We start from the raw sequence: 24719 nt of genomic DNA on the forward strand, positions 1-24719 counted from the left end.
TTCTAATAAAGCCGCTGGAGCAGATGGCTTGAATGCCGAGCTCTTTAAAGCAGCCGGAGATAAGTTGGTTAGGAGCATCCACCAACTTATCTGGTCGGAAGAAAACATGCCCGATGAATGGAACCTCAGTATTGTTTGCCCGATCCTGAAAAAAGGAAAAAAAAAAAAAAAAAAAAAAAAAAAAAGGAGACCCTCTAAACTGCACCAACTATAGAGGAATAAGTCTACTTAACATCGCCTATAAAATCTTCTCTGCCATAATATGTGAACGTCTAAAGCCCATCGTCAACAACCTGATAGGTCCTTATCAGTGTAGTTTTAGACCAGGAAAGTCCACAGTTGATCAAATATTCACATTACGGCAGATCCTGGAAAAAACTCAAGAGCACCAAATCGACACCCACCATCTTTTCATCAATTTCAAGGCCGCATATGACAGCATCTACAGGGACGAGCTGTATAGAGCCATGTCTAGTTTTGGCATCCCTGTCAAACTCGTCCGTTTGTGCAGGATGACCATGGAGAATTCACGCTGCTCCATAAAGGTTGGAAACAACTTAACAGAACCTTTTGATGTCAAAAAAGGTTTTAGACAAGGTGATGCGCTGTCATGCGATTTTTTTAACATCGTGCTTGAAAAAATAGTGCAGAGCTCACACGTCAACACTAGAGGCACTATCTTTCAAAAGTCTGTCCAATTACTGGCATATGCTGATGACATTGACATAATCGGAAGAACTCAGCGTGATGTCAATGGGGCTTTTGTGAGTATTGAGGCAGAGGCGGCAAAAATGGGTTTAACGGTTAATGAGGGCAAAACAAAGTACATGCTGTCGTCTAGAAAGGACATACAACACCGAAGTTTTGGTCAAAACGTCACAATCGACAGACGTACCTTTGAGGTAGTCAAGGACTTCGTCTACCTAGGCTCCGCAGAATAACTCTTGCTAACCGCTGTTTCTTTGGACTAAGAAAGCAATTGAGTAGTAATGTCCTCTCTCGAGGGACCAAAGTGTTGCTATATAAGACCCTTATCATCCCCGTCCTGCTATACGGTGCAGAAGCATGGACCATGACAAAAGCGGATGAAAGCACCTTGGGTCGCTTCGAGAGAAAAGTTCTTCGTGTGATCTACGGTCCCGTATGCATCGAAGGGGAGTGGAGGAGAAGATGGAACGACGAACTGTACGGGCTGTACAGCGACGTAGACTTAGCAAGAAGAGTAAAAGTCCAACGACTAAGATGGCTGGGTCACGTAGAGCGCATGGAAACCAATGCTCCGGCCCGGAAAGTCTTCGAATCCGCACCCACAGGACAGCGCAGTAGAGGAAGACCGCGGATCAGGTGGCGCGCACAAGTGGAAGGTGACCTCACCCAACTTGGAGCGCGAAACTGGAGACATCTAGCTAGGGACCGAGCTAGATGGAGAAGTTTGTTGGGTGAGGCCCTAGTTCACACAGGACTGTAGCGCCACCTTAAGTAAGTAAGTAAGTAAGTATATTTTTTTAAGTTACAATCATCGAGACATTATTTTTAATGGTTTTTCCACAAAACATTCTTAATAATATTGTTAGTTTTCCTATTATCCAGAAAGTTTTTTTTTTAAATAAACATTTACCGTGGCGGTTAACATACTAGCTGTTAAAAGAAGAACTGAACTAATTCCATTAATTAAAAAAATTAGCAAGCTAATAATATTTATGCAAACATTACAAACCTACAACATTAAAGAAACTATTGTAAAAGGGTTAATATTTTACAATAGAACAATTTTCTAAAATGGTTTAACATTTTCTAAACTTTCTTGTTAAATTTCTCTTTTTTACAAACCTTTGATGGAAACAGCTAAGGTGATTTTTGATAATGGCTGAAACACAAACACGCTTCAGGTTTATAGGAATTCAATGCATGCTATCACAATGAAGATTCGACCTCAGGAAAAGAACGGAAGCTCTAGTTCAAATTTTCTGAACATTCGCTCAACAACTGTAAAATAAAATACATTTGCTTTTGGAGGAATTCCCATTGGTTATTATAGGCTGTGCAAGCTACTTCCACGATAAATTAATTTTTTTCCATTTCAAAACTCATATTTTTTTTTATTTTGAGAAAAACCAACAGCTGCTTATGATAGAAGTGCCATTTTAGAAATGTCATATTGGAAGTGTCATTCAAAGCAACCTCGAAGCAGGCCCATCGTAACGCAAACGAAGCCGAAGCTGAAGCGTTTTTGTGTTTCAGCCATTAATGACAATCGAAATAATTGAATTTGATCCATGTAAGGTTTGACTATCCCCTTACATTCGATCAAATAGTTAAAACGCTGTCACAACAAAAATTTGGTATCCAGAGCTGCCTGACGCTTACACGAACGAATGGAAAATATTGTTAGTGGTTTTTCGTTAAAAAACATTCTTGTGTCCGCCAGTTTGATACTTTTAATTAAATTTTTTATAGGAATCATTGTTTTTATGTTGATTTCATCAGTATTTTTTTAATAATGCTATCGGAACGGTACTAAATTGGAACACCGTCAGTAAAACGAAATAGCATTTTTCATTAAGGCGTCAGTTATAGCTATCATTGGTTTTCATCATTGAAAACAAACATTGGAATTTTTGTTGGCAGGTCGCTTACAGCTTTCATTAAAAATGTATGTCATTGAAGAAAATTTCGTGAGTGAAAGCCACAGACAATTTTTTTCCTGAAAGAAATATTTCATTGGAATTGTGTGAAATTGAAACACAAGTCAGTGGAACGATTCGTTTCACTTTTGACTATAAAAGTTTCAGTTGCACAGAAAAATGAATTTCCCTTCCGAAAATAGAAAAATACATTTTTAGAGAAAAATAAATCCATAATTACACTTCTTTTTCCCAAAAAATATATAATTTGTATTTCTAATCAAAGGGAAACACGTTAAATATCGATTCAAAAGAATTTCCGGATCGATTTCAATGATAGCTATAACTGGCGCCTAAGCGGTTCAATAAAAATAAAATTTTATCATAAAAATGGTTGAAAAGGAATACATTGAAGATAATTTTAACTTCAAAATGCTATGTTCCTCTTTGAAAAAATAGTTGACATCTTTGTTTATAAAATCTATACATATAGCATCTAGTGGATCAAGCGAAATTACCACTAACATTTTTTTAACTTCACCTTTTGTTTTCAAAACATTCAATACAACATTGTGGCTAGGACAAACATACTAAATAACTGCTTCTGAAAATAGTTTAAATTATATATAAAAAGTTGATATTAGAGTTCTTAGTACATTTTCAAACACAAAATTGAATGATACGTATAACCGGTCCCTAAGGTTTTACCTCACCCTCAAAGTGAAATAAAAGAAACTTGGCAGCACCATAATTATACGTCACTTTTTTCTTATTTTTTTTAAAGACATTTTCCTTCTTTGTTGTGAAAATAGTAGGGTGAACAACAGTAAAGTGAACGTCATATAAATTTGGATAATAATACAAAAATACATTTTTTAGTTAAATTACATTATATTTGGAAATTGTTATTCTTTCATTTCAAATTGGTTATGCATAGAGTTTTTCTAAATGCCAAATAAGGTATCAGTATGCATTGTTAAGCTAGAAATCATCACATCTTTGACCGACCATCAAGGTAAGAAAAAACATAGATTGCATTTTGTGGTAAAATTGTTTCCATGATAACTTATATTTAATTTTGTATTTATTATATGAATGTAGAACAAGGAGCAGTTTCATTTGAACATCCAACTAATCCTAGATTGCTGAAGGAACGTGATCGGGATCGTGGTCTTCGAGCGTCTAGTGAAATACGTATAGAAACATACACAAATCGAATAATGAATTGCAATTTAAGGGATGTCTTGCCGACAAGCTCCAGAGAGGCCACACCGTTAGAGGAAGCACAATTCGCATCGGAATTTCCTAAAGAAATTGGATTCTTTTCAGGAAATCCAAGTGTTGAAGTTACTAATGGTATAATTCATCTTTACAAAAAGAAGTAAGTAGGTAACTGAGTTTGAAAATCATAATATCAAAAGAAAAGTTCGAGGAAGAGTTGACTAAATTTAAGGGATTGGGTTCCAGACTCTACTTTCCTCTTCTCTACTTCTCTACTTGGTAAAATCAATAAATTTAGGTTCAGTCTAGTAACTTCTTCCTTGGGTTCCTTTTTATGTACTTCATCAAATTTACATTTTGAATATTATACCCTACAAAATAATAAGTTATGAGATAATCCACAATTCTTTTGAGTGCAATTATTTTAAGTAATGAATGATACACCTTAAATCGAAACTTTTTTTTAATATTCGGGGAAAACAATAGCTTTGTATGATTGGTCTTAGAATTCGAAGAGCTTTTTTTTTGGAAATGTTAAAGGGTTTCAGACATACAATACATATTCATATTGGACATTGTACCTTATTGAAGGTAATATAGCGACAGGTATTTCTACAGGTGCTTAAGGAATTGGATAAGTCGTTCAGTGCTCAAACAATACGCCGCGTGTTTCATAACCATGACTTTCATGGTCTTGAACTATTGACTTTTGTAAATAAGAAAAATAAACAAAGTCGTCTTAACCTCGCGAAGTAAAATCTTTCTAATGACTCTAGGTTAGGTTAGATTAGGTTAAACTAGCTATCTGTGATGGAGTAGGACACACTTTGACGAGTTAAATGACGCATTGTGAAACCAAAGGAATCTTGAGGCTTCTTTCTAAGCTCAATGAAACCTGTTTGAGTCCCTTACGAAACGTGAGAGACTAATTATTTCAAATAGATCGTTTTAATGTTTATAGAATAATTATCCTGGTTTTAAAGCTATAGCAGGGCATGAACAGAGGAAGTGAAACCTCTTCCTCACCCAAAAAGCTTCTACAAAAGTCATTTTAGAATACGACTAGCCGCGTGGCCCCGATTATTGAGCTTTTATGCGATCTGCTTAGAGATAGACAGCTTTGAATCTGGTTTAACTCTTTCAGGTATTTAAAATATATTTTAATCTCACCTAACGGCAAAATTCTAATTCATATGTGTACTTTGGTATGTTGTCGTTGTACGTTGCGGAATCTCTGCAAATGAAACGCAGAAGATGAGCTATAAGATTTTTTACAAAATACGTTCAGTGTCATTTTTGTCAATGTTAGGTTTTGAAACTCTGTAAAAAAGGTAAGAGTGCTTTTTGTGTTATGATTTTTGGGTTTTTTATTTGTAATTTAGTGTTTATTTGATTGATTTTTATTAAAAAAAAAAACAAGAGTAATATGGTGGTTAGTTAACTGACCACTGTGACTTTAGTAGGTTTTATTTCAATAATGTCCTCAACGGAATTGAATGTAATGTTTTCAAAATGAAACGTATTCTGAATGAATGTGATATGGCTGACTTTGTTCTTTTAGATATTCCATCAGATGATGAAAGTGTTTGTAGTTAAGACCTAGACGACGAGTGCAATAATGGGCATCCAGCTATGATGGTGCTCGGCGGCAAGGTGGTTCGAAAATTTAGAATCGAAGAATAATAGAGTATTCTTTGATAATTATTTTAAAAGCTACGCCCTACAGGTAGACTTACTGAAATGCAATATATTAGCGTGTGAAACTGTGCATTCGAATCGTAAATATCTCCGAGACTGAAAGAAGACAAAAATATGACACGAGACCAATTTGATTATAGGGTAAGCGATACGAATGTCGCAGCTATAAAATGGAGAGATAAATGATCGTTTTTAGTTCTTGATTTATTTATTTATTTATTTCATCTGTCCACCTCAAATTAAATTAAATCGACTACAACGACTAAAACTACCTAACCTTGAAGCAAACACCATCGCCAACACTTTCCTTGCATATGAAATAGACACCGCTGCTAGATGGCTAAGCATAGCTGGACATGACATTAGATCGAAAGACGAACTATACAACTACTGGGCAGTCAAGCTGCATGAGTCTGTTGATGGAAATGGACTTAAGGAGGCACATCATGTGAAGTCGGCACACCGTTGGATTCGTGAACCCACTAGGCTCCTTACTGGACGCGACTTCATCCATTGTATTAAGACCCGCATCAATGCCCTCCCCACCAGATCCAGAACGTCTCGAGAAAGAGATAACCATGACACGTCATGTCGAGCAGGATGCAGAAAAAACGAATCTCCAAGGACACATAGTAGCCAAATCGAAAGACACAACAGTATCATCAAGTTTATAAGAAGAAATGTCAACACTAGAGGGCTCTACACTATTGAGGAGTCTATTATTTAAACACCTGAAAGTCCGCTAAAACTAAACCTCGTTATCAAGGACGGAAATAGAGCCATAGTCGTTGACGCGCACGTCATGAGCGACTCCTACTCGCTGGAAATGGCACACCTTGAAAAAGCGAATAAATATAACACCAGTACCATTCGCAATGAAATATCAACACTCCTTGAAGTAGAGGAAGTGGCTTTCACATCTGCCACCCTTAACTGGCGTGGAATCTGGTCTAAGAACAGCTATCAGCAACTATTTGACCTAAAGGTGTTGAAAAACTCAGATCTCACCCTGACATCTAAAAGAGTGTTAATAGGCACGTACGCCAGCTTCAGAAGGTTTAATGATTGAACCTTTACTTACAGGATCGACCCTGGTTAATGAATACCTACGCATCCCATCGCATTAATACGTGCTGCCTACGATTAGGCATAATTCAGAACTGAAGAGCTATATGGTGAATACTATTTTCTAATATAGGAATATCAACTTCGCAGACCTCTGCATTAACTATATGATCTCCAAAAACTAAGGCGAGCGTTCTTTCAATTGAGTTTTTAACATTATTGATTTGCACTAAGCCAAGAGACATAATAGAATCCAAAATATTTGAATCAATCGTATTGCTTAATTTAAGAGGATCCAGACATTTTTCTTTTTGAGAATAAATCCAGTTTACATTGCCAAGGTTAAAATCACCTAAGATAACAACATGATCTCTACCAACGATATGTGTGCCTGACAAATGCCGATCCTTACGAAACACATTGAATTGAGCGTCAAAAAATTCGGTCATTAGAATTCCATCACAAAGCCAAGTCTCAGTAAGAGATATCAAATCATAGGAGCAATCAGAAGAAGCGAGCCAAAAATTGTCCAACGTTTTGATAGTAGCAGGAGAATTTTGTATCAAACACAATCCGATGACCTTCGATTAAGTTCAATTAGAAATGGAGAATTAACTTCATCAGCAATAACAGGATCAACGGCAAGATTAGCAACTACAGCTTTAACAGGAATTATAGCATTATCAGCAAATTCAACCACATCAGCAACATCAGCAACAACATTGATATCACCATCAGCAACATCAGCAACACCATTCATATCATTTGAAGAATACGAAGCGTAGTTCTCAGAACTCTGAGAACTAACGATTATTCGTTTTTTAGAATATATACAAATGGGCGTATTGTTACTCCCGATGGCCAAAAATTCGCATCATAGATTGAATTGGTATATTAAATTGGGGAAATTAATTTAAAGTTTATAAAATTATGCTTAGTTTCCTTAATTTTATTTAGCATACAGCAAGATATTCCTGGAGAATTCAGGAACGCAGATAGATTCGAAACAATGTAGTCAATTATTGCAACTGAGGTAGTGTCAGGATGAAAACCAGAGATATGGAAACATTTTATTTTGCGTACTACATTTATATTTTGACATTTCACTCTGTTTCCTACACGTACAGGTCTAGGAATTAATCTTTCGGCAGCAACACTTATACCCTTATTTCCATCGATAACGGCAACGCGAATATTAGAGACTTTACTAGCATCATCGATAGCAACATTATTTGTATTACCAACACCACTAAGGCCAGCAACATCAGCATCATCCTCTAATACAACATAGTTTATTTAGACTCGACAAAAACAAGTGTGGTATGTAGTAGAGAACGCAATGGGGACATGACTGAAATGTCATGTCCCGGGTCTTCCTGTCCAGTGCCTGTCTCCATAAAACGCCACAAGCGATCAGTTCCGAACAATTTACGGACGGAAAGCAATTTGCACCAACCACAACGGTCCAATTCATGAAGATGTGCGAAATGCTCGATTGACTCGAACCAGGAATGGCCTATCCTCCCAGAAAGATATAAAGGATATGCAAAACTGGAAGTTTCTGTCGAATTGTAGTTGAGTGATGGTATTGTTTTGTGTGCTTTGGAATTGATTCTAAATACTTAAGAATAACGGAGTGGTCAATGTTGTTGTTAAACCGCTGCGATGAAGCTTTGAGGCGAATAGCAGAGCCTTAAGCTATTTGTTTGCTGAGTAACTATCTGTTAAGCGCCAAAAATCTACCTCAATTTTTTAATCATTTTGTTAAATAAGGTCATAAATTAGGCCAGGTTTAGTTCCCTTTAACTTGTGAAAAATTAGATTTCTCCTCAAAGCAATATAATGTGTTATGACACTGTCCGTGTAGGCGTATTAAGAAAAACAGTCCATTTGTTTAAATTGTAGCCAAACAAAAGAAAAGACGTATGCAACTGCCAAACCTTTTCATTCCTCCTCTTTCTCATACTAATATTAAAGCACCATCAGGTCAAAACCTTTCAGTTTCTCCAATGGAAAGATGAAATCAGAAATTTGTGTAGCACCCAAGCTATTTTTTAGAGTTAATATCTTTTGTATCGTTTTTGAGATCGTTAAAATTTTACTCAGTAGGGTACATTCATTTTTTAAACCTACTTACTTAGGTCCTCAGACCAGTTAAGTCCGTTGGAAATCCCTTAAAGGACACAGCTCCTCTACTACGTACGCACCATCGTGTACGGTTTCCGGAGATGTGTTTCAGCTCCCTCCAACTTTTACCTCGTGACGCTGATTCCGCCTCCACAGTCCTGCGCCATGTGCTTCTCGGTCGTCCAGTTCTTCTTCATTCTTGTGTGAGCGGATTCCACTGTATTGCTTGGTCGCAATGCAGTCGTTACCTATTCGAAGCGTCCAATCCATTGCCACTTACGTCTTCTTATTAAAGAGGCTATAGGTTTCTGGCCTGTGCTTCCGTGAATGACCTCATTTGATTTACGGTTTGGCCAGCAAATACTTAGGATGCTACGAAGACCTCTATGGTACGAAGGTTTACAGCTTTCTTGTTATGGCTGAAGTTACCTTCCAAGTGCTGCACCTATAAAGAAGCACAGATTCGAAATTTGTGCGAAACAGTAGTAGCTTTGTTCTTAAGCTGAAGTCCGAATATCTTATTTTGAGTACATTTTAAATTTTGTTTATTCATTTCAGTGAACGTAAAGAAATCAAAGAAGGACCCTCTAATCAGTTATGTTTATTAGCCGTGCCAGCTAGTCTCAGTTGTCATGACTTGCTTAACTTTGTTGCTCCATGCCATTCGGAAATAAAACACATTCGCATTATGCGTGATGGAAGTCCAAATCAGTTCATGGTTCTTCTAGTGTGAGTTTGTTATTAAAAGCTTGTATTTATAAATAACATTAAATATAATTTTATTTGTAATATTAGTTTTCGTTGCAATGAGGCAGCTTTGGAATTTTATCAGACATTCAATGGAGCAGCATATAATTCACTTGAACCTGATTCTCTCTGCCATGCTGTTTGGGTGTCAGAAGTTGAACGGGGTGAAGATGGAATACCACCGTTCGGCCACACTGAGTTGCCAACATGTCCGGGTAAATTTAAATCTTATGCACATTACTTCAAGTTTTGACCAATTATTGTTTGTACTTAGTTTGCCTGGAAAGAATGGATGAGAGTGTAGATGGAGTCCTCACTATACTCTGCAATCATGCTTTTCATGCCAATTGTCTCATCAAATGGGGTGACTCAACTTGCCCAGTTTGCCGTCACGTTCAGACCCCAGAATTAGTAGAGAACTCCGTTTGCATGGAGTGCGAAGGGACTGAGGCTCTATGGATATGCCTGATATGTGGTCATGTTGGCTGTGGACGTTATCAAGGTGGTCATGCAGCCGCTCATTACAGAGCCACAAACCATACCTTCGCAATGCAATTGGGGACGTCAAGTGTGTGGGACTATGCTGGTGATAACTTTGTTCATCGTCTTTTCCAGAACAAAACAGATGGCAAACTGGTTGCCACCCATACGCCAAATGAAGAAGGTGAAGAAAAAATTGATTCTATGCAATTGGAGTTCACATATTTGCTTACATCCCAGTTGGATACTCAACGAAAATACTACGAGGAAAGAATGCAAGAACTCGAAGACGAGTGGCGAGATTTTCAGGTTTCCTCTAAGAACATGTCTGAGAAATTGTCCGCCATGGAACAAAAAGTTCAATCATTGACAAAAGAGAAACAAAATCTAGAAAGAAAACTAGCCACAAACACAAATAAGTAAGCAATCACAATAAATGTATCAATTGACTATTTTGTCGAATGTTAATTTTTCTTGTAGATTAAAAGAAGTTCAAAAACAATTGACAGATGAATGTCAAATTTCTAAAGCCTTGCAGAACAATCAAAGTTCTTGGCAAACAAAATATGCTGCCCTGGAGGTTACATACAAAGAGTATTCGGAAAAGAAAGAAGCTGAATTGACTGATATCAAGGAGCAACTACGTGATATAATGTTTTATATGGAAGCGCAAAGTAAAATTGCTGAGTCTGATATGAAAGATGAAATTGTTTCTGGTTCGGTTGTAGTTCCAGAACAGGAACAACCTAGATCTAATCGACGAAAGAAGAAAAATTAATAATGGTGAAAAGTGTCTAAAAGTTTAAGTTTTGTAAGCTCTACATAACGTACTCTTTAATATAATATATTTATAATTAACAACCATCTATGTATACATGTTTTTAAGCTTTTTGAAATTGGTTATAATAAAATTATTTCATATTTGAATTTTACAAGTGAGATTTATTATAGAACACTTTTTCTGACCTACTCTTATTAAAAATCAAAAATAATTGAACTTCAACAAATAAAATCAGAAAGCTAAAGCCGCAAGCGTAAACTGATGATGATGAGCATTCCTAAAAGTACGGGTATTACAGTTGAACTGTATGGGTGGAGGAACACAAAGGGTTATTTTACAAGATATTTTAGCGTTTATGAAAATAGGGATAAAAGAATTACAGTCATGAAACGTTGCAATCGACGACGACGCACAATGCTCAGGATATACAAAAGTTTCAGTAAGACAATGGTCACTTATACCGTTTTTAGATTTCTCTTCTTGATTCAGTCTAAAAGGCTCAAGTGGTTTATTGAAGCACCTGGCCAGATATGGGAATTTTGCTACAGTTTTGAAAGAATATAAGTAGTCTTTTTTATAACCAGATCAAAAGGGTAAACATCTTCAAATCGGCGGAGAAAACCTTAACAGCAGCGTTTTTGAAGAAGTGGGTCGGAGACAAAACGAACCTGTCCAATACTACTTTAATTCAACGGCCAGAAAGGTAATTTCGAATTTAACAAAGAAGAGATGCATCAATACCAAATGCAGGCATTTTCGATAAGAGAGCTTGATACCAAACTTAACAAGTCCAATGATCTTACTTTCTCCAAAAAGATGTAAGGATTTGTTCTACTGTATACATCAATGTTTACTCAGCTTCTGATTTAAATTCTCTGTTTTTCAGCTGTGGGCTGTTAAATCTTCATATACGTCATATTAATTTTAGCTCAAGCCTTTTGTAATTTTTCAGTAAGATGTTTGCAATGTTATGTTTCGTGATTCGAAATACGAACAATTCGTCATAATTTGTCTAAAAGTCCACTGTTTCTCTCTTTTCCAAAAACCATATCCTTCGTTTTCTCTAGATTGACAACTAAGTACTAAGTACTAAGCCTATCTATCATTAGTTAAAGCAGTTGTAGCGAATACAAAAATAAGGGCTTTTATGAGAGTTGTAGCGTATTCCATTCCCCAAGCAAACACTCAGTTACATATTCGATGGAATGAGTTTCACTATTTCATTATTTTTTTTGTCATATTACGATTAATACTATGTTTGCATACTTCTAAAAAACTATATTTTATTAGTTCAAAACTTAAGAAATAACATTAAATGGGTTTAGATCTAAATAAAACATTAAAAATAGAAAATGTAAACAAAATGAAGAAATTGCTATTCGATCAATTTTGTGAGTTTATACAATATGGAAAATCTAAGGCAATTCAATATTTTGTATGCCCTTCTAGCTAAAACAGCTTTTATCCGGTTTGGCATACTGTAAATTAGTTTTTGGTATTCTTCTATGCTAATATTTTGCCACTCAGTTTCCACTCTTTGCCATACCTCATCCATAGATCTAGCGCAATGGTCCCAAGATGAAATCCTGCGTTTAAGGATCCCCAAAGATGTTCACTGGGGTTCAGATCCTGGGACTGGGGCAGCCAGTCTAAAACATTGACTCCTTGAGTTTGAAGCCAATTGCGAGCGATTCTTGCAGTATGTTTCCGATCATTGTCTAGTTGAAAGACAATGTCCAAAAGTCCCTTACCCCATCTACCTTAGAGAACACCCCAACCCTGGAAGAATGCATACATCCCCATATTAAATTAAATTAAATTAAACAGTCCGTTGTGAACCAGGGCCTAGTGACTTACAACTCTCAACCATTCCTGTGGAATGGAAGGGACCTACAATTTTAGGCCGAATCCGAACGGCTAGTTTGAGGAAGCACTTTTTCATGACAAGAATTACTTTTGAAGGATTTGTCAATTCCTCGCAAGAGGCAGTACCCGCGAAAATTATTTTTTTTTAAATTAATGTGGCACAGGCAGGGATTGAACCCAAGACCCCTTGCATGACAGTCCAACGCACTAACCATCATACCTCGGGTACTACTATGTATCATAATATTACCGCCCCCAAATTTCACCGTTTCTTTTACTTTAGAGGCTCTTTGGGCTTTTTCCAAACCCATTCTCTGCCTTCGGAACACAGACATTTTCCCAGTCCGTTATGGTGTAGTTTCTATATTTTTTTGCAAACTGCAAACGCAGCTTTCGGTGGCGAGGCGATTCGTCAGTAAGGATTTTCTTATTTTTGCTCATCCATTCATTCCGGCTTTTCTTAGAACTATTCTAACCGTTTCTGGGCTGACATCAACTCGCTGAGTAGCTGCTAAGTGCAGTTTTATTTGTACAGCATTGTCAAATGTTCCAGTGATGACAGATCTACCGATGTTCTGTTTTGTAACAGGATTAAATTTTTGTTTTCTTCCTGATAGTCGACTTTTTGAACATTTAAGTTTATTCGAGATTTCTCTATGCGTATTATGTTCCTCCAATAGTTTTTGTATACTTTCCATACAGCTTACTTACTTAAAGGTATCTTTAATTTTGTATCAGTTTCACAAATTTCTTTTTTATAAATTAGAGATTTGCTCGGCACAACTTCACTACAATAAAGAACAGAACTGATCGAATGTACCTATTCCTCAATTACCTTGTATTTGGTAACGGTATTTACGATTAGCTATAATTCTCATTGGTAAATCATTAAGCTTTTTAACCTTTAGCAAATCAGGTGTAAAATATTTCTGCAGTATCATTTAGTAAATTTTTGTGAAACCTTTTGAGAGAATGTGGCTCACATCCGATCGAAAATGTGAGTTACTGTATATTATCGATAAAATATCGAATAAGCGTGGACCCAGCGTTCAACCTTGCGATACACCTGTCTTTGTTAAGAGCCATTGTGAAATGTTTTCTCCATTCATACCTCCGCTTAGGTTTCCAGATAGGGGTTTTGCAGTACACGTCCGAACTTATACGACATTTCCACTCTATACATCTTGTAGATCCAAGAATTTCGGTCGATAATAACGCTTCCTTTATTGAATTAATTAAATAACTTAGATTGACAAAAAAAACTCAATAGTTGCTTGTTTTGATTCAAAAAGAATCGTCTATACATCGGAGAATAAAAATGTTATACACTGCGAATAATAGAAGCCTAAGCATTAACTACCTTTTTCCATCCAATATGTCTTCTATTTTTAGAATTTCAAACTTTTGATTAGTTTTCGAAAACATTGAAAAATTACATTTATTTGTTTATTAGTAGAAGCTTAACAAGAACTTAGACGGGCCCAAGTTCTTCTATTTATAATATGATCAATGTGTGAGTTGAAATTAAGTTCTCTATCACAGATAACACCGAGATCACAAATGGAATCAACTATTTTGATAGTTTCATTAGGAAAGAGATATTAAATTCCAGAAAATTATAGTCATTCCAAGTATAAAACAGATTAAGATAATTTTAAAGTTTAACAAAAGTCAGGTTCAGGCAACATAAGGGACTTCATTTGCAGTCAACTTCATTCTTTGAACGTACATTTTGACCAAGGCAACTAGTTAGTTTTTCAAGTGTCATGAATTTCAAATTCAGAACTTTACTTCACAAACCTCTACTTTAAGTTCATTGTACAAAAACTGCCAAAATTATTATTGTCTACAAAACATTATGTAAGCTACAAGTCCATCACGATTTGTGTTTTGTATTGTAAAAAAATAATACTTGTTTCTTTTTTAAATTTATAAGGAAGCTTTTTACAGAAACTAATAAATAAATTTCAAAGGGAGCAACGATTTTAACTAAAGAGTCAAAGTTGTGCCATGTCTATACGGGATTTCGATTAATATTTAATATTAAAAACTTGTCTCCATCGAAAACCAACTTACCGTTCATTTGAATTTATGTTGAATATGTTTTTTTTGTAGTAACCGTGGCATGATAGTTAGTGCGTTGCGGTGTCCCCGTCAAATCTCCGGTCGATAAATCTTCTTCCGAACATCTGAAAAGTTTTCGAGAAGATCATCAATAGGGCTCTGTCTAAGGGGGGGGCTGCGGACAACGTAATAATTCCGGATAAACAGGCGGGTGATGACTCAATCCACGCTACGTCTAAACTCGTTTCTAATATTTAATGGAATAAAACAAAACAACAATGCAAATGTGCTGTTCTAGTTGATTTGGAAAAGCCTTTTAACACCGTATGGTTAGAAAGTCTTTATCTAAAACTTAGCAAAATATTGTTGTATATACTCTATGATATGATTAACGGTAGAAAGTTTGTTGTCAAAAGTGGCAATGTAACTTCTACCACAACATTTCTAATTAAAAATGGTCTTCAACAGGTAGCGGTGAATTCGCCGATTCTCTTCAGCATTTATACCAGCGATCTGATAGGTAGTCTTGCAACGGCAATTGCGTACGCCCATGATCTAATTGCGTACAGAACGGCCCGAAAGGTTGAGGATATTACAAATCTCATACAGCGTGATTTCGACAAGATTCAGCGATATTGTGACTACTGGACACTGAAAATAAATGTCCAAAAGTTGAAGACAATTCTGTTCCGGACTCCGTTGGGTAGGGCCACGAGGGATGCGTTCAAGAATTGGCGCAAGATGGTCATCGTTGATCTTCACGGGCAGCGATTAGCGAGCAAAGGTAAATAAATGCTGCTCTGACCAGGGCCAGGGAGCCTTCGCTGTTTTACCCCAGAGTGAAGATAATTTGCTACATGGCCCTCATACGGCCGATGATCGTTTATGGTTGCCCAGTGTGTTTCAACGTTGCCCCTTCTCAGATGGAGAAGTTTCGGGTGTTCGAGCGGCAGTTTTTTAGGACGCTGTATGGCTTACATCGAACAGCCGAATCTTCTAATATTCATTGCTATTCCAACAGTGGGGCTCGAATCAATAGAACTGACAATTTCATTATAAAAATTGTTCGAGGGCACATTGCGAGATCTATGTCTTAGGCAAACAGTTTAATTTTCGGGGCGTTCTATCCGAACGACGAATACTTTGAAAGTGCACGTTTGAGAGGCTTAATTCCACTAGAAACATTTATCTTCTCAGATAGATGCGTTGCGATGCGGTTCGGTTAATCTAGTGGACAGGCGAATCCTTTACAATGGGGCAGTCATGTCAAAAGGCTCTGTCCGAACGGGGCCGAATTGATAGGGTGAAGAAGGAGAACCACTTTCGACGGCTTCAAGCCTAGGCCACCTACTTATTTTTTGTAGGGTTTAGTTTTAAGTAGAATAGGCAAAGTGGCACAGAAAAAAATAATTACAATAATAAAGCAAAATAAAAAAATTAAAAAAAAAAAAACAAGAAAAAAGGATAACAAAAAAATGTTATATAGTTAGATTTGCTGCTGTGGTTATTCTAGTTTTAAGTAATTTATAGGTAGAATAGGTAGTTTAAGTTTATTTTAAGGAACTAATTTTAAGTAGTGTTTAAGTTAATTTAAAAATAAGATATTGAAATTAGTTTTTTTTTTTAAATTTTCTAATACAATACAAAAAATAAATGAAATCTAAATGAAATTAACTAGATCATAGGGCCGAAAGGCATTAGTATTAAGTATTATAGTTTAACTTAAAGTGTCCGTATGGGATCATTTAGTTAGTAAGTTGTAAGTTATAGTTAATAAGGCTAGTTTTATTAATGTTTGTCTAGCTTAGGTTTAAAAATTAATGAATAACAATGAATTAAAAACAAAAAAAGCTCGCTGGACAGTCATGCGAGAGATCTTGGGTTCGATTCCTGCCTATACCTTCTAAAGTTTTGTTTTCACTGGTATTGCCTCTTGCGAGGAAATTACAAGTCCTCCACGAGTAATTCTTGTCATGAAACGTCCTTTCTCAAATTATCCGTTCGGATTCGGCTTGAAACTGTAGGTCCCCTCCATCCCAGAAAGCATTACCCGCACACAAGGATTGTTGAGAGTTGTAAATCACTAGAGACTAGTTCTCAACGGACTGTTGCGCCACCTAATTTATTTTTTTTTTTTTGACATGTGACTATGTGGGTGGCCACAAATACTGATTTAGTCCATTTCTTTCCGCGCTAACAATGCCTTGCAATTATCTCCCTTTTTTAATATTTGGATATGATATTAAGTTTTTGGCACTTCAAAAATTGTTCATGTTCATCTGCTGGCAACAGTTTTAAATTATACTATAAATTGTATGGATATTGGAAGTGGTTTTTGATTGATGTAACATTATCTTTACAAATCGAATTTAAAGTATAATTTAGGAAAATTAGCTAAAGTACAACCAAAAGAAAAAAACAAATTCCTGAAATGTTATGGTTGTAATTGACCCTCTGGGGCAGAACCGCATTTTGCACACTTATTGACGGAACTTAATTATCAACAAAAAAATGAAATTTTGTATGCATAGCTGATAACTCAAAAAGTATAATTTTATAGATTCGAAGTATTTACAATTTCAATATGCAATTGTAATTAAAAAAAGAAAAAATATGCCGAGAAGGTACGGGCGCCGATTGACCCCGAGTAGTTCTTGCCTCACCTTCGATTCTACCTGCACGTAATAAGTTGGCTAATAATTTACTGTCTAAAAAACTAGCAACCTATGTATATACTAACGACGTATATTTCAACAAAATCAAACCAAAACAAATGGACTTAGTTCCAATAAATTCCGACAAAGTTGAATTTTGGTGATGATCTCATCATCGTTTATACTCCCAAAAATGTCATCTTATTTTGGACCGGAGTAAACTATCTTAACGGGGTGATTTGCAACAAAGTTTACTTAACTGCCCTTTCAATCCTTTAAAATTTTGAGCTATGCTCAAAAATAAAAACACCTTTTAAAAAGTGTTCAGGACTTCTAAAAGAACATCTCCACCAAAATTCAGCTTTATCTGAATTATTTTTCAAAGTGAGTATCTTATTTACTGAACTGCTTTGTAAAAATTATCTTATCAAATCCGTCATTATTTCCCGAAGTAAATGTATACATACAGTGAACCACAAAATTGGTCACGCTTATCATAAACAAAATACAAATTCTCTTTAATTGCTCCCATTTTAATTGTTTTCATATTTTAAGGTATTACTTACATAATTTTCTCTTCGAACAGTGTAGGTATACCTAGAATAATAAAAAAAAATGAAGTAAGAGCTCATTAATATTCAGTGCTTAGTTTTGTTAATTAATGAAGTAAAAATTTTATATTTTGTTGATTCAGATTTCTTTTAATGGGATCGAACAATAAACCAATAAAAATAACCCAAAAAAAGCAGGTTGAAGAATTTTTGAATTGACGACTATATCACTAGGCTCAATCAGTAAAATTTGGCAAAACCTCGAAAATCGCGAATCTTGTTTTCGGAACGGAAAATTATTCGAGATTTAAGAATGAACAAATTTCAAAATGCTGTTCTAATCAAGCAAGCTTTGGACCAAGACCAAAACATTCGCATTTCAGCGGAAACAGTTCTCAGGACACTAAGATCCGCTGGTTTAAGAGGAAGAGCCAAAGTAAAAAAACACTTCTAACTAAACGACACCAAAAATTGAGGCTGGAATTCGTAAGAAAATATTCTTCGTGGACAACGGATGACTGGGCGAGAGTGGTTTGGTCGGATGAGAGCAAAATTAACCGTTTGGGCTCGGATGGAAGAGAATGGGTATTTAAAACACCAGGAGAAAAGTTACACCCTCGTCACGTTAAACCTACTCTGAAGTTCGGTGGGGAATCCGTTATGATCTGGGGATGTATGATGGTGAGAGGAGTGGGAAGTATACACAATATTCAAGGACTTATGACGTCATCATCTTATATTAAGATTTTGAATTGTTATTTGATTGAATCGCTGGTAAAATTCGGTGTTGAAGCTTCGGACATAAAGCATAATGCCAAGATCACCTAAAAATGGTAAACAGACCACGGCTACACAATCTTTACATGGCCACCGCAATCCCCAGATCTTAACCCCATCGATCACTTGTGGGGTGTTTTAAAAAGGTCCATGGCAAGAGAAACTGCAAATTTAACAGAACTCTGGCCAAAAATAAAAACAGAGTGTGAAATTTAAGCCCAGGGATATGTAAGAATTTGGTTGACAGTATGCCCAATCAAATACAAGCGGTAATTGATGCTAGAGGGGGAAACACAAAATATTAGCTCTTCAACACTTTTGAAAAAGAAAAGACTTAAAATCGTTCAAGCTTTAAACATTTTTTTTGGTTAAATTTGATATTTTGAAATAGGAAATGCAATTATTTAAGTTTATATTAAGATTTTTAATATTTGAAATAAAATATTCATAAGAAATTTGAGTTTTTCATTTACTTCTTAGACTTGAAACAAAATATTTTCATTTTTCATAGAAAAGTGTGATCATTGATCAATTTTGTGATTCACTGTAGGTACATATGTACATACATATATTTGATTAAACTTTGTGTAGAAATTAAAAACATAGCAACCTAACAAATTTATATATGTACATAGAAATTAAAAAATAAAATCAATGGAAACATGAATCAAAAAGAGGCTGGATTGCGACCCACACTGATAACTCCCCTTCAGTGTATTATTGAAAACTTCAATCTGATTTATTTTATTATTTTTTATTAGCCAAGTTGTTAGTTGGAGAAAACAAATATGCAATTAATTATTAAATTCCAAGCTGTTTTTCGAGGATAGGTACATATTATCCGGACAAACAACATTTGTTATCCTTTTGTAGAGAAATAATTAAGTCGTAGAAAGTAAAAGCAAGTAAGAATAAAATTCTAAATAGTACTGGATACGACGACGCGACGTCGATCTATTTATAACTATTAGCTGGACATGATTTTGATTCATGTTTTTAACTTTCTATTGTAAGTTATTATAATCGGTCCATTTCTCGATGTTTAAAGGACCCTAGAGTCGAACGTAGAGATATCGACTTAAAAAAAGTCATAACTTGAAAACAGATCCTACCTTTTTCTGAACCTTTTGTTGCTCAATCTGGTGTTCCCCAGGGAAGCCATCTTGTCCCTTTTCTGAATCTGTCTATTAACGATGTATCGCCATGTCTACGCTAAAGTGAACTTCTCATTTTTGCTGACGATATGAAGATTTTCCAAAATAATAAAGTCCACCCATGATCGTATTCTTTTACAAGCCGACATTGATAGTTTCACATTTTGATGTGGGAAAAATAGCCTTTCACTCATTCATTCTGAAGCGTCAAACAAAAAATACAAAAAAAATTGATGTGGTGGTTATTGTACCATAGCAATTAAAAAAAAATAAACATTTCATTTTAATTTTATATTATATATTGTAATCCGAGATACCAAACAAAATCCAATTAACGTTTTTTTTTTTTATATATCAAAAAAACTGAAAAAAATATTTGCCACCTCGAAAATTTTACGAAATAAAATTATTTCATCTCCAAAACAATTTCGTGCAACGAAGAATAAAATTTTTAACACCTGGCAAAATTTTGAGAAACATCGAATTGAAAGTTTTTTTTACAAACAATTGAGAACATAAACAAAAATTAAAAAAAAATTGATTTTCTACTCAAATATCTTATCAAAAACTTTAGATTACGGCTTCAAACTAATTATTTAACTTATAAGAAATATTGCTTTCAACATTTTGAGGAAAATCGAAATAGCAGTCTTTTAAAAAAAAAAAACCATACGAAAAGTAATAAAAGTTGGTAAAAATTGAATTTGGTTTCAAATATCTTTTCAAAACTTTAAGTTACTGGCTTTAAACTAATTTTATCTTTTAAAAAATATAGTTGTCAACATTCAGTCAAATTTTAAGAAAAATCGAACTGACAGTTTTCTTACAAAAAATTAAAAACCTAAAAAAATCACCAAAAGTTGGTAAAAAATTTCGACTCAAATATCTTTACAAAAATTTAAAAATTTTAAATACTGGCTTCAAACTTATTTTATCTCACAGAGAATATAGGTTTTGACATTCAGTACTTTTTATAAGAATGCAATAGTCTGTTTTTTTGTCATAAAAAATAAAATCTACAAAAAAAAAGTACACAAATTTGGTACAAATTGATGGTCGGTTTTCGATATCTTTCAAAACTAGATTTTGAAATAAAACTATTTCATTATATGTATATGCAAAATACTGTTGGTAATTTTGAAATTTATAAGAATAATTCAAGTGACAACTTTTTTAACAAAACACGAAAACCTACAAAACTTTTAAGCAAGACAAATCGACAGACGGGATGGGAAGTTATCAGTGTTGGTCGCATTTCAGGATCTTTTTACTATTATGTTTAAGCATTGTGTTTTAAAATTAATTTAAAATGATTTCTATGGCTTTAGAGATTGGTATCTGTGGTTTTCGGATTGGAAGATATCTTAATTTGCTTACTTCTGAATCAGAAGATATCGGTATTTGTTTGCGATGTATTGTATTTATTAAAAGACTAGTATTTTATAAATAAAAAATACACACAATTTATTAAAAGAATAAGTTCTGTTTTAAACAAAAGTTTCAGATGGAAAGAAAAATATAAAAATACTAGCTGACCCAACAAACGTTGTCTTGTCATATTAATTATTTCTAGAGAATATTTTGCTAGAAATATATAAAAAACTTATTGTAAGTGTGTAAGGATGTGCTATATAAGTGGGAAAGGCCGGGAAACATGTTGTTAGCACTGTAGCGAATAGTAAGCGAACTTATCTAGCGGTACTGTTCAACCCTGCTTCAAGTCTGCTACTGTTGTCCATTCAGTTGACGTATATCTTGAAATGTGAATGGGCCGGTTATATTAACCAATAACATTCGAAGATAGAAGCACTCAGTCTGCAGATGATGGCCTCAAGGTATTTGAATTGAATAAACCGGAACATGCATCAACCAGCTTACCTTACTTGCGAGGCATCCATTTTGTTCTAGCAATTTATGTGAAAGAGCGTGGTACTACTGAATAGATTAGACAATTCAAAAAATTAAGTGAGTGTAGTTTTTGGTGGATTAATAGCACGATCAAACGCTGTCTCGCTAGTCAAATGAACGCGCTGGCCGTTTTCCAGATAAACGGCTAACTGCGTAACTGCTGGATCCCGTTCATGAATTGGGAAACCAAAGAAACGCCAAACAGCTTTATTGGAGCTGACGTACATGCCAATTTCATAAAGTGTTTTTTCGTCATCTTTATTAACCGGAGGACCATTAAAATTGGTATCCTCAACCCGAAATACACCCATATCACTGCCTTTATTCGCATACTTGAAAATATATTTGATGCTCTTCACTGAACTGCAGAACTCAAAATTAATATGAGCATTGAATGAATTCAGCAGAGGCGAATATGGGACCACCCAACGGTTATCAATGTCAATGTCTACGCTGTTAATATTTATTTTATCGACTAACCAAACCAATATGTGAGCATGAGTTAATCGCCGCTTTTACCATTCAACGCTATACATCCTACTGGATGTGGAACGTGTGGGACCGAACACATGTAATTTTGTAATGAAATTTATCAAGACTTCACCACATCGTAGAATAACATTTTTACAGTGCTCTATACCTCTCCCACTTATATACCACATCCTTACACACTTACAATTAGTTAAATATTTATTTCTAGCAAAATATTCTCTAGAAATTATTTATATGACAAAACAACGTTTGTTGGGTCAGCTAGTAGGAATATAAAAAATAAATAAAAACCTATTCTCAGACCTACCGAATGTATATGCTAAATTTCATTGAAATTGGTTAAGCCGTTTCGGAGGAATATGGCAACTTACACTGTGACAGGAGAATTTTATATATTAGATTTTTCAGTTACATAAAATTAAAAAAATTCCTAAGTATGAAATAAAAACAAAGTGTTATTCTAAACTTTAAAGTAACATTACATAAGTACATAATTTTATAACTTCAACACGATTCAGGACATAATTTTTTTTAAAGATTTTGTAACCTTTTTGTAGAGCTTCTAAACCATCTTCCCTAAACTATTTAATTTGAAAACTGTCAACACCATATAATAGAATTTTGTAAACGCCAACAGGCATTTTGTACATTTGCAAAAGATATACTAGATTAAGGTCTAAGCCAAATATGTAAAACATTTTTCCTGAAATCTTAAAGAACTTTCGGCCCTTGTTGACGTTGTTGGTATTTTAATATTTAATGTATTTTTAATACATTTTGTAGGAATTCTTTTCTATTTCTTACTGATAATTATTTCTTTTAAGCTCCTCTCGCTTGACAGCTTTCATTCTATGAGATCTAATGTGTGTATGATATGAAGGCTTTCTAAATTCAAGGAATATGCAGTGGTGTCAGGAGGCTTTCGTAAGCAAAGTTCAATATTATTCATATAGGGTTTTTTTGGCCCCCGTGGCGACCATTTTCGGTTTCAAAACCAGCCGTTTTTATTTAGGATTTTCATGCATTAGTATTTGACAGATCACGCGGGATTTTAGACATGGTGTCAAAGAGAAAGATGCTCAGTATGCTTTGACATTTCATCATGATTCATGAATAGACTTACTAACGAGCAACGCTTGCAAATCATTGAATTTTATTACCAAAATCAGTGTTCGGTTCGAAATGTGTTTCGCGCTTTGCGTGCGATTTATGGTCTACATAATCGACCAAGTGAGCAAACAATTAATGCGATTGTGACCAAGTTTCGCACTCAGTTTACTTTATTGGACATTAAACGAACGACACGAATGCGTACAGTGCGTACAGAAGAGAATATTGCGTCTGTTTCTGAGAGTGTTGCTGAAGACCGTGAAATGTCGATTCGTCGCCGTTCGCAGCAATTGGGTTTGTGTTATTCGACCGCATGGAAGATTTTACGCAAAGATCTTGGTGTAAAACCGTATAAAATACAGCTCGTGCAAGAACTGAAGCCAAACGATCTGCCACAACGTCGAATTTTCAGTGAATGGGCCCTAGAAAAGTTGGCAGAAAATCCGCTTTTTTATCGACAAATTTTGTTCAGCGATGAAGCTCATTTCTGGTTGAATGGCTACGTAAATAAGCAAAATTGCCGCATTTGGAGTGAAGAGCAACCAGAAGCCGTTCAAGAACTGCCCATGCATCCCGAAAAATGCACTGTTTGGTGTGGTTTGTACGCTGGTGGAATCATTGGACCGTATTTTTTCAAAGATGCTGTTGGACGCAACGTTACGGTGAATGGCGATCGCTATCGTTCAATGCTAACAAACTTTTTGTTGCCAAAAATGGAAGAACTGAACTTGGTTGACATGTGGTTTCAACAAGATGGCGCTACATGCCACACAGCTCGCGATTCTAAGGCAATTTTAAGGGAAAACTTCGGAGAACAATTCATCTCAAGGAATGGACCGGTAAGTTGGCCACCAAGATCATGCGATTTGACGCCTTTAGAATATTTTTTGTGGGGCTACGTCAAGTCTAAAGTCTACACAAATAAGCCAGCAACTATTCCAGCTTTGGAAGACAACATTTCCGAAGAAATTCGGGCTATTCCGGCCGAAATGCTCGAAAAAGTTACCCAAAATTGGACTTTCCGAATGGACCACCTAAGACGCAGCCGCGGTCAACATTTAAATGAAATTATCTTCAAAAAGTAAATGTCATGGACCAATCTAACGTTTCAAATAAAGAATCGATGAGATTTTGCAAATTTTATGCGTTTTTTTTTAAAAAAAAGTTCTCAAGCTCTTATCACCGTTTATATGCAAGAACGAAATATTAGAAAAATTCGCTTGAGGATTCGTCAAAAATCTTTGCTTATAACGCGAACTTACCTCCACAACCAACACATCATCATTTTCAGGAACATACTTAATTATTATCACTGTTTTGTAATTGGGTTTCAAAACATCCAAGGTGTTTAGTAGACAAAAGTTTCAAGTCCAGTAAGGCTGTAATTTAACGCCATTTAT

At 35.2% G+C, this 24719-nt stretch overlaps 1 protein-coding gene across 1 annotated transcript; it reads left to right on the forward strand.

Annotated features, from left to right (window-relative positions):
- The first annotated feature begins 3414 nt into the window (after positions 1-3414).
- LOC129940055 (BRCA1-associated protein) lies at positions 3415-10889 on the forward strand. Its single transcript, XM_056048282.1, has 6 exons — positions 3415-3639; positions 3726-4005; positions 9294-9464; positions 9531-9697; positions 9757-10381; positions 10443-10889. The coding sequence occupies exons 1-6, from the start codon at positions 3573-3575 to the stop codon at positions 10738-10740; spliced, it is 1608 nt and encodes a 535-aa protein (XP_055904257.1). The 5' UTR covers positions 3415-3572; the 3' UTR covers positions 10741-10889.
- Positions 10890-24719: the final 13830 nt, after the last annotated feature.

The sequence above is a fragment of the Eupeodes corollae genome, chromosome 1 (genome assembly GCF_945859685.1).
Source record: "Eupeodes corollae chromosome 1, idEupCoro1.1, whole genome shotgun sequence".
Taxonomy (NCBI): domain Eukaryota; kingdom Metazoa; phylum Arthropoda; class Insecta; order Diptera; family Syrphidae; genus Eupeodes; species Eupeodes corollae.

Coding starts and splice junctions, on each gene's coding strand:
- LOC129940055 (XM_056048282.1), top strand. CDS start 3,573: ATGCCAAATAAGGTATCAGTATGCATTGTTAAGCTAGAAATCATCACA. Junction 3,640..3,725: donor ATCTTTGACCGACCATCAAG/GTAAGAAAAAAC, acceptor ATATGAATGTAG/AACAAGGAGCAGTTTCATTT. Junction 10,382..10,442: donor CTAGCCACAAACACAAATAA/GTAAGCAATCAC, acceptor TTTTTCTTGTAG/ATTAAAAGAAGTTCAAAAAC.